At 39.6% G+C, this 14,272-nt stretch overlaps 2 protein-coding genes across 2 annotated transcripts; both read left to right on the forward strand. All coding sequences in view use genetic code 11, as the record gives it.

Moving 5' to 3' along the window:
• Nucleotides 1-4,140: 4,140 nt before the first annotated feature.
• EGR_06942 (hypothetical protein) lies at nt 4,141-4,802 on the forward strand (the record flags this gene model as incomplete). The annotated part of the gene is made up of 2 exons (XM_024496191.1): nt 4,141-4,221; nt 4,614-4,802. The coding sequence occupies 2 exons, from the start codon at nt 4,141-4,143 to the stop codon at nt 4,800-4,802; spliced, it is 270 nt and encodes an 89-aa protein (XP_024349394.1).
• A 5,955-nt stretch (nt 4,803-10,757) lies between these two features.
• EGR_06943 (Actin, cytoplasmic) lies at nt 10,758-11,882 on the forward strand (the record flags this gene model as incomplete). The annotated part of the gene is made up of 1 exon (XM_024496192.1): nt 10,758-11,882. The coding sequence occupies one exon, from the start codon at nt 10,758-10,760 to the stop codon at nt 11,880-11,882; it is 1,125 nt and encodes a 374-aa protein (XP_024349395.1).
• Between the last annotated feature and the right edge of the window lie 2,390 nt (nt 11,883-14,272).

The following is a 14,272-nucleotide window of genomic DNA, read 5'->3' on the forward strand; positions in this document are numbered from 1 at the left end:
CTACCTGAGGCGTAAGATGTGCCACTTGGTCACCGGGATCTTCATAATTCCATCCTGCCCCAGATGATTTATTAATGGTTCCTCTCTCGACATTTCCACGTCATTCAAATCTGGTCTCCCTTCATTATTAGCTGCTGCTACCTACCTCTAAAGGCGGCAAAACGCATACATTTATAAAGAAAAGTGTATCATCAAGTTTCTAGGCGGCCATTCCGTTTAGGTGGCTAGATCCCGACCATTGTAAGACCTGCACTACTGTCAGTGAAGTGGAAATCTGCGAATCTCTACCATACCTCATCAGAATGGATAAACGAAGTCCATCATACCCACATTGACAGTATTTATTGCTCAAAACGATAATAATTACTCTCCCTTCCATGAGTGATGATAAATAAGGAATAAAGCCTATGATTAGGGACAGATTTAAAATGAATAGGGGTCCAGGCTTGTGCACGCTTATGCATCCCGTCCAGTAAAAGGTATCTTCTAGATCGTCCAGTTCTGATTTTGTAGCAGAACTGCGCAATTTGAATAAATGCGGGTTTGAGGGAGAAGGTGCACTTTTAAGAGGCAGAAAGGAAGAAGAATTGGAGGTTAAGCGAGTTTCAATTTTATGGGTAAAATTACATGGTGTTGATTTTATTTTTTCATTATTTTGACGCACAACAATTTGTGCAGCAGAAGTACTGTCCCATTACCGTGATGTGCTGTAATGTGCTTACATTCTTCTGCATAAACAGTGCAAGTTTTGCATCTTCATCGGCCGCATTGGACTGCTTTAACACGTGTAAGACACCTATGGCACTACCGGTTGTAATTCTGCCATCTGTATAATCAAAGGTCCCGGTTCGCCCTGAACACATCTGGCAACTACCAAGTTACTTGGCATAAGAATTATTACGCCTCTAGCCTTCACGTTAATCAACATGTAATCGCAGTCTTTTCAAAAGAAATCAAAACACAATTTTAGATAGGCCGATTTTAATGTCTTGTTTGATAGACATTGCACTAAAAACTAAAAATCTCAGAGGAATATTTGATTGTACTGTTGATTTGACAAGCTTCGATTTGACAGCGATCAAGTTAAATGCCAAAAATGGGCCAACATAGGTCACACTGCCCCTGATGGATATAAGTCAGTAAATTACACAAAAAATTTGTCCACTTTTTATGATTCTACAAAAAAACTACTCTCTGAGACACCATACGAAGTAGAGGGCCACCTTTGACCACGTCTGAGGCCTTTTTGCGCGGCTAATAGACAATTTTGTAGACTGACAGTGTGGCAATTAAAGCAAGACCTCCGAGGAAAGAGAGCTAACAAATACTTTTTTATATCTTTAAAAGGAGCGCAGTCTAGGCATTTACTACATCTGACAATTAATCTCGTTGCTATGGCGTTTAAGTTTTTCAACAAAGCTTATCAATTAAGATGATTAAAATTGAAATTCTGTCACTTCTACATAATAAGATGCTCTTCAAGACTTTATTAAGTCCCATTAGGGCCTAGTGGTGTGAGAGAAAGAAAACAAGCCCTTTTTTCTTCCTAAACAATGGATTATTGCCCAGTTTTGGTGTAGGGATTCGAGTCTGTGATTCAGATCAGGAGGAAGGCACTACACCTAACGCAGCAAAAAATATGCAGAGACCTTATCAACCTAAGGGGCCTCCTATTGGTGATGCCTGTTAGTCTGCGTCTAAGAAGAGAGGAGATCTATATAGTCCAAGAAATCTTCAAAACATTGAAAAGAAGCCCTGTGCTTTGTTGTCTACCTGTTGAGATGAGGCACTACCCTTCCATCTTCCTATCTTCTCCCTATTATAAAATGCAGTATGGGGTCAATTCACGGGCAAATTTTGCAATAATAGGACATTTGTAAGCACTATGCTTTTTCTTTCATTGTAGACGGGTTCTTTCTTTCTGAAGAAGTCATTATTAGTCACCTCAAATTATATCTAGTACGCAATATCCTGTTTGACTTTGAGGTATTGCGTATCTCTTTCTACGCTTTATAAATTATGCCTATAAACTATCACATACCTTGGACAAGTTGCTTCCACGGGTTACAAAAGGTCAATGGAGGAAGTTACCCTCCAACTTGCACTAACTTTTTTGGTAATTTTGTAGACGGTGTGAAACGAGTGAATAAATTAATGCTGTCCAAGCAAGGAATACCTAACTTCCTACTCACCCACCCATTTATCCACTGATAGACCGACCTTTCCACCTTGCATTTTTAACCACAGATCATGGTCTTCTCTGGCTGAAGTGCTAGGTGGTAGGTAAAACGTCTTCGAACAGCCACCTAAAGCACACAAGCCATTTCTCATCCCAATTTTAACAGTCGGTTGGTAAACTATTCAAACAACACGCCAAGCTGTTAGTAGCGTTATCATTTCTGTCAGTTGTCATCTCTTGGTGGGTGGGAGAGAAACCCTTTTAATTGCCTTCTCTTGGCTTTAAGGCACAACTTTCCGAAGTCATCAATGGGGAAACAATTACCACACTAGCTTTGATTCATCCTGCTGGTGAGATACTCACCTTCCTTTTTGTTCCAATTCATCAAAACAGACGCAAGCAACACTTTTGCTTTAAAGTAGACCCAAGTACATATTGTGACGAATAAGAGGAAATTTTTTATGAGGTGGTCAAATAAGATTACGCCGTTTTCGGCTTGAGACCGATCAACCTTTACGGTTCGGCTATCACTGTCTGTAGAGGTCCTAGAGGGAGAGTGCTTGATCCTTCCCAAGGGACGAGTTAGGATTCATGAATTAAAGGAATACCGTGAACCTCAGACAAAAGTGAGGCGTCTAAAACCCAACCATCAACCACTTCCTTCAGCACGAACAGTTGGCCTTCCTCCTACTTCGAGTCCTGACGATTTATCTGAAGACTGTGTCTTGAGTTAGTCTATTTTGCAGTTTGAAATATACATAGGCCTCCTGACGAATTGCGGCAGCTAAACGTACCATTCAGAAGTGATTTGGAAAGGCGCTATTTACCTCTACCCTTCAACTCGCTCTCAAAGTGTTAACGTGTCTGTCGATCTACCCAAGTGGATGCTATTCAAAATTCTATTTTTTACGAACCGGGATCAAATTAATTCTAAGGCTACTGAGGTTGATGAATGCATTCCAATTAATGAAAGGTCATTCCAATGATGCATCTTCCCTACTTAAAATAGGTCCATCCATTTGGTTCCAAGCCTGAACTTAATTTGTGCCTTAGCTGAGAACAAGCTGCCCTCTTTGCATTATTAACGTCACCTGGGAGTTGACTGCTGACGTCTACCTGACTACTTGGGCATAATTTAAAACTGATAGAGCTGTATGTCACTTAACCGAAGGCTGGGAGCAATACTGCCAAAGATAGATGCCATTAAACTCGACAATTGCAGCGACTCAGTCCCTTTAAGGATGTTGGTCTCTGTCGGGACTGGGCTTGAATAATAAACATACCCAAGCTCCAGCGGAACCAGAATCATCCAATCAAATTATTTCTTAAAATTTGATATAAGTAACTTAAATTTTATTAGTTTATTTGTCCAACTGTTTACCAAATGCAGTATAAATAAATAAAAGCTACGTAGGGGGCTTAGACAGAGCAGTCGCCTAGGAAAATCTCACGCCACCGTTTGCCCAGACTTGAAAAATGGATGAACAAGTTATTGCGCAATTTTCAAGCTATGTTTTGTGCTTATTTACGTAAATGCGAAAACATTTGCATATCTCAGAAGAAATCTGAGGCACTGTTTGTCTGCCTTCTGTATGTTTGTCGAAGCCAAAAGTTGCCATTTAAGTGACCCTTTCCAAGGCAGATGAAACATTCAAACTAGACGGATCTGTGGAATGCTAGTGACTGACAAATAATGTGACCTTAAGAGTAGAAAGAAGAATATCTTTAAGAAATTGTCAAACTATTTCCCTTACCTCCCTCCCTTCCTAGAAAAAGAACTAGCTGGCTGACATGGGGAGGTCAAATATCAGACGACTGGAAAGGTTCCTGCAGTTCAGGTTTGGTGTAACGTGTAAGGACAAAGGTGGGATATGCGCCACATCACTTTAGGGTGTTCTTAGTCATCCTTCTCTTATTTTGAATTAATCTTCACGTTATATAATGTGGTTTGATTTTAAAGGATGTCATTGAAGATTGTCTATTCTGCAGATCAAACTCCTACTCTGTCGGAAAAGTTGCAGAAGCGTCTCGTCGCATTTGAGGTAGAGTATTTATAGAATGGGTGGTGGGCGATTGCAGAGTGTGAGGTATCACCTACAAGAAGCGTTTATAGCCCTGAACATGTGGATTAATCTGTGACAAGTCCGAATAAATGAAGGAAATTTGCAGTCATATTCGTGTACATCGAAATCAGTTGAAAAGGAGATGTTGTATGGGCCACGCAAATGGTTTTCGTTGGTATACACTAGCAGATGCTAGGTATTAAGCATCAGGAACAATCAGTTAGGGTCTCTTCACTCTCTTTAAGTCAATTAAAAAGCGCTGACTCAGAGAGTCATGGCATGAGCACTTTTGTTGGCTATTTAAAGACAGTTTACTCACAAGAAGCATCATCCACTCCACACTTCTAGCACACAGGTCGCTTCATCCGCAGAACACCACGCATACTGCCTGTGTGTGCCTACGTATGTCTCCAAGCGAGAAAGGCTGCGTCTACACTCGTTCATCTGGCGATGGTGAACCAATTACGACTACCATCAATCCCGGCGATCTCGATATAACACGGGAGAACTGCAATGTTCTTAGTAAAGAATCCATTGGAACGAGATTACATCTGGACTAGACACTCATTCAAACCAGTGGAAAAGAAGTGCAGTGCCATTCTTGTGGCACCAACCCGTCGGTGAACTCATCTGTGAGAAGGTCTGTACTTTGGAATTGGTGAGGAAGCAAAATTCTGTCTTACCCACATCCACACCCTTATCCTCTCTCCCTATTCTCCTCATCCTCATTCTCCATCTTGCCAATAACTTGACTTCGTTGTGTCCCTAAATAGTTACGCACAGAGCGGGGTGAAAATTTGTGGGACATGGAAGATGAAAGAAGAGTAAGGATGAGATGAATGTGGTGAAAGAGCGGCATTTCTCATGCTTTTAGAGGCTAAGCGCATTTCATTAAATTGGAATTAGCATCAGGCTTGTGTCTCGTTGGCAAAAGATTGCCACTTTTAACTAATAAGATTTTTTTTAAGATATTTATTTCCACTTTATCAGTGATTAAAAACGAACTCTTTATTTCTTATTAATGTTATCTTTGCCGATTTAAGAAGTAAAAAAGGTCAAACTGTCAAACGCGCGCGTTTTGGTTACGAGGGCAGTTAGGGCCTTGCAATTGTACTTCCTCTTAACAGCTTGACCTTTAGACCATGCCGGTAGCCCCAGGTCCCACTGTAGGTTGACAATACGTATTCTGCCTAGATATTATGCTTCATGGTGTCTTGAGTTTTAAGGGTATCTTTTTTTAAAAAGTCTAATAGTCTATTACAATGCCTCGATTGTTTATCTAACTCTCTGCTCCGCTAGATGTTTGGGCCATGTCAGTAGCTCCCAGGACCCTCTACTCGAATAGTATGCCTTCTTTCACCTACAGAGAAGTCTTGAGGCACGGCATGAGCCCGGTGTCTGGGCGTTAACGGGAGTCCAAATAAGTTTCCCCATCCGAACCGTATTATTATCCGACTGGCTTGTCTAAAACAACTTTTTTCTTCACTTCCACAAATACTATGTAGTAAGCAATTCGGTAGGTTTGGCATGACATTCTGTGTGGAGGTCTAGTAAGTGGTCTCGAATTTACAAGCACACAGGTAAAACATTAAATTCCTTGATGAGGGTAAGGTAAAAGAAGAGAAGAAGGAGAGTTAACTTTTTGGTGCTGGAATAAAAGAGTTTCTTTGCTAAAATTTACTCAATTTTTTTAGACTCAACTATTTTTAGAAGCAAATTTAAGGACCGGAAGGCACTACCTTTCCGGAGAAGCTAAGCTTAGAGTTCCAAGCCAACTAAAATGTATTAAATCAACAAATTGACAGCCAGAATGATTTCGGCTTTTAAATGCAAAGGAAGTAGCAAAAATTTTCATGTTCTTAAAGGACGTTTCAAACAAAATAAAAGCATTTACATTTACATGTAAGTCTAGCTTGTCTCTGACATTTTTATCGGCACCAGAATGCGTGACAGCTCAAATTGCAAGTTTATAGGACAGAAATTAAGAGACCAAATCTGTTTTTCTGTGATTTGCGATTCCACTCTAGTGGCAATGTGAGCGAAAGCCTGTCCCAATAACCTCTCCCAACCCCTCTTCCACAGTAATGCGATCTATTAATAATTTAGAGAAGACTCAAGTATCTAGGATTCCAACAGTCTTGTATTTAATGCCCCGATAAAAAAGTAAACTTTTAAAAATATTTTTTGCGTCAATTTAATTAGTTTTCTATTCTTTCAACCCCTTTGGAGTAGCTTCGATCTGATGTGGTGGGGAACTTGCACCTCTACGTCCAAATCCGTAGATCATAAGGGTAGCTTATGCCACACGACTATAAAGAACTGCTAATATTTGCATAAGTTATAATAATCATGCCCCCAAAAAGGTAGTAAAAAGGAAAAGAAGAACCATGAGGCGTAATGAAAAAATTGCAGTCGGATGAAAGCCTTCATGGCTCATATGCCACCAGTCTTTTCCCTAATCGGCCATGCGGGAAAATCCTTTTCCATCGAATCGGCAACCATAATCACTCACCTTAAAATTAAGTCAAAATTTTCACTCTAAATTGCCTTCATTTGGATAGTTTTCTCCAATTACTTGGCCAATAGATTAGACAAATACGAAAAGTTTAGTTGTAACACCTCAGCTTTTAGTTAAAGCATAACCTGGAGGGGAGTTTAGGGATTCTGGGATAGTAAGTATAATCCAAAGTGACTAGAGGGATATAGAGTTTTCAAAAAGGGCAATTTTACTACTTTTGCTACTTAGTGCTTCCCATGATTTCTCTTCCACTTCAAACGTAAAAGGTCCTTCACTGGACTGTGGTCCATCGGGTTCATTCGATAGAGAAGATCCAGTCGATTTGTAGAATAACAAGAATGATGGTTGTTTGGTTAGTATTGGCAAATATCTTGCATGTGACTGGTCTTTTCAAATACCAAGTTGTTCTATGAAAAGATAAAAATTCAAAATAGGGCTGAAAACTGGCAATGCTTTGCAGCGAGGCTACTCTGGCTACCCCAGTCACTTCCCCCTAATATCATTTGCCTAGAGGATACACTAGACAGAGACTTTTACTGTCTTTGGATTATTTGTCGTAAGTTCAAGTTCGACAAATTAAAACCTGTCGCTATTTCATTGCAGACTCCTCTTCTTCGTATTCCCCATTGACTTGTATCCCGAGCTGAATAATGCTACCATGTCATGGTTTGGAGACTACCTGATCAACAATGCACTGGCCAAATAGAAGGTGGAAGAATGGAACATGCATGTTCACTAGTGTGTGTAGCTAAACATTGCTATCCCATTCTCTTAGTAAAGTACAAGCCTACTTCCTTTGCTTTTTTGTTGCAAAACAGTCAACTCACGCTTGATTTACCATCTCTAGAAAGGAAGTCGTTTTTAAATGGCCCTTCCACAGTGTGAATTTGACATTTTTCCACTTAGTGAACATGAAAATTAGACACTTCTACGCAAGTTGAATAAAAGGATGTGTCCTTATTAATATTTAACTTAAAATTGGGAGTGAGGTAGAATTGTGTTTTTTTGAGTGCCTCATCTTTTATAACGGGGGAAAAGTGATCCGGGTCAACATCCAAAAATTGGCTAGACGCCTGTCACTACTCAATCCATACATGTAACCAAGAGCTGTTCAAATCCAATTCCGCCGATAACGGCTAAATAAATATTTATGAGTAAGTACTTTAGCTGGAGTGAAATGAAAAATTTGGTATAATTATAGGCTTTAATCGTACGCATAACTACGCGGTTCGATTGCAGGCTAGTCGTCATGGGAGCTTAATCATAACTGTAATTTCTCATAATTTCTGCACGCTAGAAGCAAATCTTATTCCCTACAGATGTTTTTCGCGTTTTAAGAAAGTACTCAAAGGTCCAAACTGGCAGTAATAGGTGACACACCCGATAAAAACGAACAATGGCTATGATGATGCTAGTTGTGATAAGTCACAGCAGAAGGCCTGTTTAAATCAAGTTGAGTGTTGGCAGCAATCTCAATTTAGACTTCTAAATATCCGCCGATAAGGAACATGTCAGGTTCCGATTTACCCGTTATTGGTTTTGCAGTAAACGTGGCAGTTTGTACTTTTCTTACAAAATGCGATAAACGCACAAAGTATGCTCGCAACAGAACGTTCTCTAATTTATAGCACTACTTTTCCTAGAGGTTTCCCACCCTTCATAGTCTTTCCTGCAGTTAATGCAATATTTGAGAGTCTCAAGTACAGCAGCTTATGAAGTAAATGGCATCTTCTCTGCGATAGAGCTGGAAGTAGAGCTCAAAAGATGGAAACCACATTCTTAATAGTTTGTTTAAAGTATTAGTGTGACCGCATTTTATTAATGCCTTTAGCTATGCAGTTTTCCCCCTCCCTCACTAGTGTTTCTAATTATTGCTCTAGAGGTGAACTGGGGCACCAGACATTCCTCTTGTCATTTGTAGTGATTATAAGAAGCAGCCTATTGAACAAAAAACGAAGCATAAGTTCCCTAAAAATGTCTACAACAAGGAGCTGTTTTCTTCCTTTCGTCTCGGTTTATTAATACACTACTCACTTCTCTTTCCGCACATACATGCATGGGAGGTGGCCATTGTCTTGTTACATTCTTCAACTTGTCTCGTAAATGAAAAAAAAAACAAATAAAAACAATTTTCTTAATGACACACTTAAAATGGTGCTGGATGCACTAATAAGCTTATAATGCTAACAAATTTAACATTACTGATACCGAATTTCGCATAATAATTGTCTGGATATAACTCCCACTGTGAATTGTTTTGCATTAATATAACATCCAACAGAAAACTGATTTATGTAAATTGAACTTATGCCTTGGCTAAAGTTATGTCTAAAAGGACTTCTTTATCTAGAAAAAAACAACTACTTTAAAAGGAAATCGTTCTGGAAGATCGTTTAAGCGCCTATATTACCAGGAAACTATGTATGATTGATAAATAGATTCCGCTCAAGCCAGGTTAAATGCACTCAAATTTGATTATATTAGCTATCAATTTGCGTTTGTTTTATGATCAGATAAACCTCATTTACTAATAACTCTTAATTGCATCTTCAAACATACACCAACTTTGTGCTAATTGCATCAGCTCAGTGGAAAATTCGAGTAACGCGGTAAAATTCCATCAAATAGTTCTTGCGACATCATTCCGTAATGCATCTACCAACAACGTCTGCATCCCTTTAATTGGCTATTGTAATATATTGTATCAAGAGTTATTGAACGCGCCTCTACGGCGCTCCTTCAGTTCACAGTTTTCAAACTTACCGCCGTATTTGAGTGTTGTATGGTATGGATCTACGCAACAAATGGTAAACTACTTTATGCATTTATTCAAACATGTGTAAGCACGATGCATCCTAATGCCAATTTGTTCATTCCTCTGATTACCTAGTGCCGTCAATCATTTAATTTAAAGATTAGGGAGGTCACTGCACTAAAGAATTAGCGAATTGTAGCCTGTTTATTTTTAAGTGGTATCTTATACTTACTAAAAATATGGACTTTTATATGGCATATCTGTCAGAATTCGTGCTTGATTTTATTAGAATATAGTCGTTCTCAAATTCCTATGAAATTTAGGTGTTAAATTGGCAGAGAACAAATGACCAAGATATTTGCTTGTAATATGGTACATCTATTAATTTTTAAAACAGTAAAAACATCACGTTTTTGGTGGTTTTAAAAAATTGTGCTTTAAAATGATAATATAAAAATTATGGGGCATAAAATGACCTCTTTTCACTGCAGGCAAGTCATTTCATGCTTAGCCTATTTTAGGAATTTATCTTAAAAATTTTAGTCTTGTTGATGTATTTGCCTCGATTAAGGAATGAAATAATAATGCTGTATTTATATTCACTTAAACAAATGCAAAGTAACCTACATGCGTAGGAATACATCCTAGCCTCACTTGGTTTCTCTCTCGGAATGCGCTGGTATTTCTGTCAACTTTTCGAGTTATTATTAATCAAATCTATACAGTGCGTCATTCTCTCACTGAGTGGGGTGGGGTTTTGGGGCCTACGGAAACAAATCACTTGGGCGTCTAGACACGCAGACAGTCGAATAGACAAGCAGTCTGCGGTTGAATTTACCATGAAGCTCTTCTTGGTTAAAGCGGCATATCTTTTTTTTCAAAAATGCCGTAAAAGGCATTACCGGGACTGATTATAACAGTGGTTTCCAGCACTCATTCCCTTGCATTCAACAAGCCTGATGGGGATTATGCTTGTGAGGTATCACCCCGATTGTTTCATAAAGAGATTTAAACACACCCACATTCTTGGTGTTGTGCCAAAGGACTGCTTATCGCCTAACAAGGCGTCTCTCTAGATCGATGCAGAGATCCTCCCTTGAGCACGCATACATACACGTGGAGTGAAATGAATGGCGTTGATCTAATTAGGCGTCACCGGTGCAGTGCTCGTCTTAGGCAATCCTCTATAAGTGCTGTGCATCAAATCGTGTGTGGAGACTAGCGCTTAACTGACAGAGCAGGATGACTAGCACACCAGCAGTGGTGATCGATGTGGGCTCCGGTCTCTGTAAAGCCGGTTTCGCAGGTGAAGACGGCCCCATCAGCGTCTTCCCTTCCATTATTGGAAGACCAAAAAATCCTCAGATGATGGTTGGAGTGAGAAAGCCGGAATACTTTGTTGGTCATGCGGCCCAACAAATGCGAGGTGTTCTGACACTTCAGTATCCTGTCGAAAATGGTGTGATTAAAAACTGGGACGACATTGAGAGAATCTGGTATCATACATTTTACAATGAGCTCCGAGTACATCCCGAAGACCAGGCCTGCTTGTTAACGGAAGCTCCGCGTAATCCAAAGAGCAATCGTGAGAGGATGTGTGAAATGATGTTCGAAAGGTTCAATATCCCTGGACTTTACATAGCCATTCAAGCAGTCATGTCGCTGTATTCTTCAGGAAAAACGACCGGAGCTGTTTTGGATATTGGTGATGGAGCCACTCACATAGTTCCCATTTTTGAAGGTCATGGACTAAACCACCTAATCCTTCGTCTGAATTTCGCCGGTCGTGATATTACAGATTACTTGAATAAACTTCTCCTCAAGCGGGGATACAGTATGGTGTCTTCAGCCGAGCTGGAAGTTGTTCGCGACATCAAGGAACACCTGTGTTATGTGGCTGTGGATCCGGAGGAAGAGTTCAAACGAGCTCAGGTCGATCCAAGTATGGAAAAACACTATGAAATGCCCGACGGACAGTTGATTCATGTGTCAACTGAGAGGTTCCAGAGTCCTGAAATACTCTTCAGCCCACAGTTGATTGGTCGAGAAATTTACGGTATTCATGAAGCTCTCCACCACGTTATTGAAGGCTGTGAGATTGATTTACGGCGGACGATGTACAAAAACGTTGTTCTCTCTGGCGGTAGCACAATGTTTGAAGGACTAATTGAGCGTCTTCAAAATGAGGTAAATCATCTGGCCGCCAAGAATGTCAAAGTCAAGGTGAATGGTTTAGAGAAGAGAAATTATGCAGCCTGGATTGGTGCCTCTATCCTCGGATCGCTGAATGCTTTCAGAGAGATGATTATCACGAAGGGGGAGTACGAAGAAATGGGACCAAGGATTGTCCACAGGAAATGCTTTTAAGGCGACTAAACATTATGTTAATACTATTTTACAATCTATTGTCCTTGCCAGTTTTTTTTGTCGAAGGAAAAATAATACCTGGGATTGATAAAAATGCGTAATTTGACTGGCATGATTAACTTCATTTTTCAAGATGCCACTTTTTATACCCTCGTATCTACAAAAAATGAGACATTAATTCAAAAATAGAACCAGAAAATCCAGGGGACGTAAGTAGACTAAGCAATCTCTGGGTAAAGACAAAACTTTTACTAAATGCTAAAATATCACATTGACCTTTCCCCATCACAAGGGGAAGTGGATGCGCTTTGTCCTTGGATCTACAGCTATGGTCCAGAGATCTCAGGAAAGGCGGAAAAAATAGCATCATTTCATTAACTCCTATTTTGCCTAAATAGTTTAAAAATTAAGAACTTCCTGGTATATTTTGCTACTTTAGACAAGAATTTAGAAGTCCAATTTTGTTTTTTGAAAGGGCAGATATTAAGAGGTTGAGGTTACCATGTTTCCTGCCAGCGTCACATATGCGTGACACGCGTCTTTACCATTTTGTCATTACTAATTATGAAAAAATTGTGGGGCTGGAAGGATTTTTTTAACCTTCCGACCTACTCAAGAGATAAGAGGATCCTGTTTAGTCCTTTAGCAGCATAACTTTAAGAAGACCCTCGACTTCTGTGCACACTAATTGTTAAATTTCCTTTGAGACTCTGGTAACAGAAGTGGTGATAAAATGACCCTAAAGCAAGCAACAAAATTCTGTCCAAATGCAGTGAAAATAATTTGCTTAGGCTATTTATTTTTTGCATTTTTTTGCTAGTACGGCTTGCGTAGTAAAAATTCGACACGCCTGTGCAACTGTGGATCAGGAATTTTTTTGGCAATAAAAAGGCTACCATTTAAATCCGACGTCTTTAAGACGGCAAATATGCAAAAATCCTGCGCTACCCTTTGCTGTGCTTTCTGTTATACTTTACCCTCTGTTGGCCCCTCAGCACGAAATTTCAGTTGAGGTAACCACATGGATGGAATCCGCTCCGGTTTGCTTTCTAACAACAAGGCTGCAAAATCCTGGGTCTTGTCAGAGAAACCGAGTTTAAGAGGTGCGATTTTGGTGTTACTCACACCCTGTGGTGAGTAATTCAACAATAAAATAGTCACGTCGCAACAGAGGTTTTACAAACTTCCTGTTTATAAAAACTGGGAAAAATGATCATTAAAAATGGAAAATACCCTGGAATCAGTATCAAGTTACATGAAACAAGGTTGCCATGTTTGTACAATGCCGAAGAATTTAATTGTCTGCGGCTTTAAGAAGTATGTAGTTGGTGCACTTAGATGTACGTCTGGAAAGGCGCAACTAAAAATAAATTTATTTTCAAAGTAGGTGAAGTCGATGCGGCTTTATTTTAGTCTTCTTATTCACGTCCGCCTCCTGATATTTATGAACTTATTTTTGTCTGAATGTATGTTACTTTTTGAGTTCAAAAGCGCACCCACATTTTGGTGCTTTTCACGTCTCTGCTGTAAGTTAGGTGGAAGCTGGTGAATATGTACTACTGAAAAGTCCTATTTCAGTAGGCTAAAAATTCCTAAATTCTGATAGATTCTAATTATAGGGAATTGATCCGTTCTCAATAAAACCAACAACAAAAGTGGCTAGTAAATAATGGATTTGACTGAAAAGTTAAAAACTCTATGCGATCCCAACTTTTACTGCCTATTCGTTGCAAAAAAAGGGGCAAGAAAAATTTGAGAAGAGCATTAAAACATCACAGACTGGTGAGCATAAAATTACCTAGGAGAGTTAAATAGGAAGAAAAAGGGTGAATACCAAAAAGGGCATGCCACTGTCTTCAAGTTCTGCCAGGAAACAGTTGAGTAAATCACTTTAGATCCAGTTGTTTACAACTTACCTTCGAGAACTAGATTAATACTTCTTTTCGGCACTCACTAAACCATCATTTTATGTCATCGTTAATGACTTATCGCAAAATGAACAAGAGTTGGTTGCACCAAACGCAGTTACTTGGGAGTCCCACTTCGTCATTTTGGTCTCGAATTTCCGTTTCACTCACTTAGATTGACAGTCTTCTGTTTACTCTGTCCGTTGAAAAGCACCTTCTATTAACTTTCATACATGCTATAGCGCTCGGAGGGGGAATCGTAGTCAGGGCTCTATGTTAGAGTTAAGAAATTCCTGTTGATTTGAACAAAATCTTGAGTCCATTGTCGAGATACCGAACAACCGGGCCATAAGGGCCACGTTTACCTCTGACATGCACCCAAGCCATGGGTTCTGTGCCACAGCGATAGAAAATAAATTCTAGTTTAAGGCTGAGCAGTTGAAAAACATTTATTACAGAGCTACTCACGATCGACTCCGGAAT

This window comes from Echinococcus granulosus, assembly GCF_000524195.1.
Source record: "Echinococcus granulosus chromosome Unknown EG_S00066, whole genome shotgun sequence".
NCBI classification, from domain to species: domain Eukaryota; kingdom Metazoa; phylum Platyhelminthes; class Cestoda; order Cyclophyllidea; family Taeniidae; genus Echinococcus; species Echinococcus granulosus.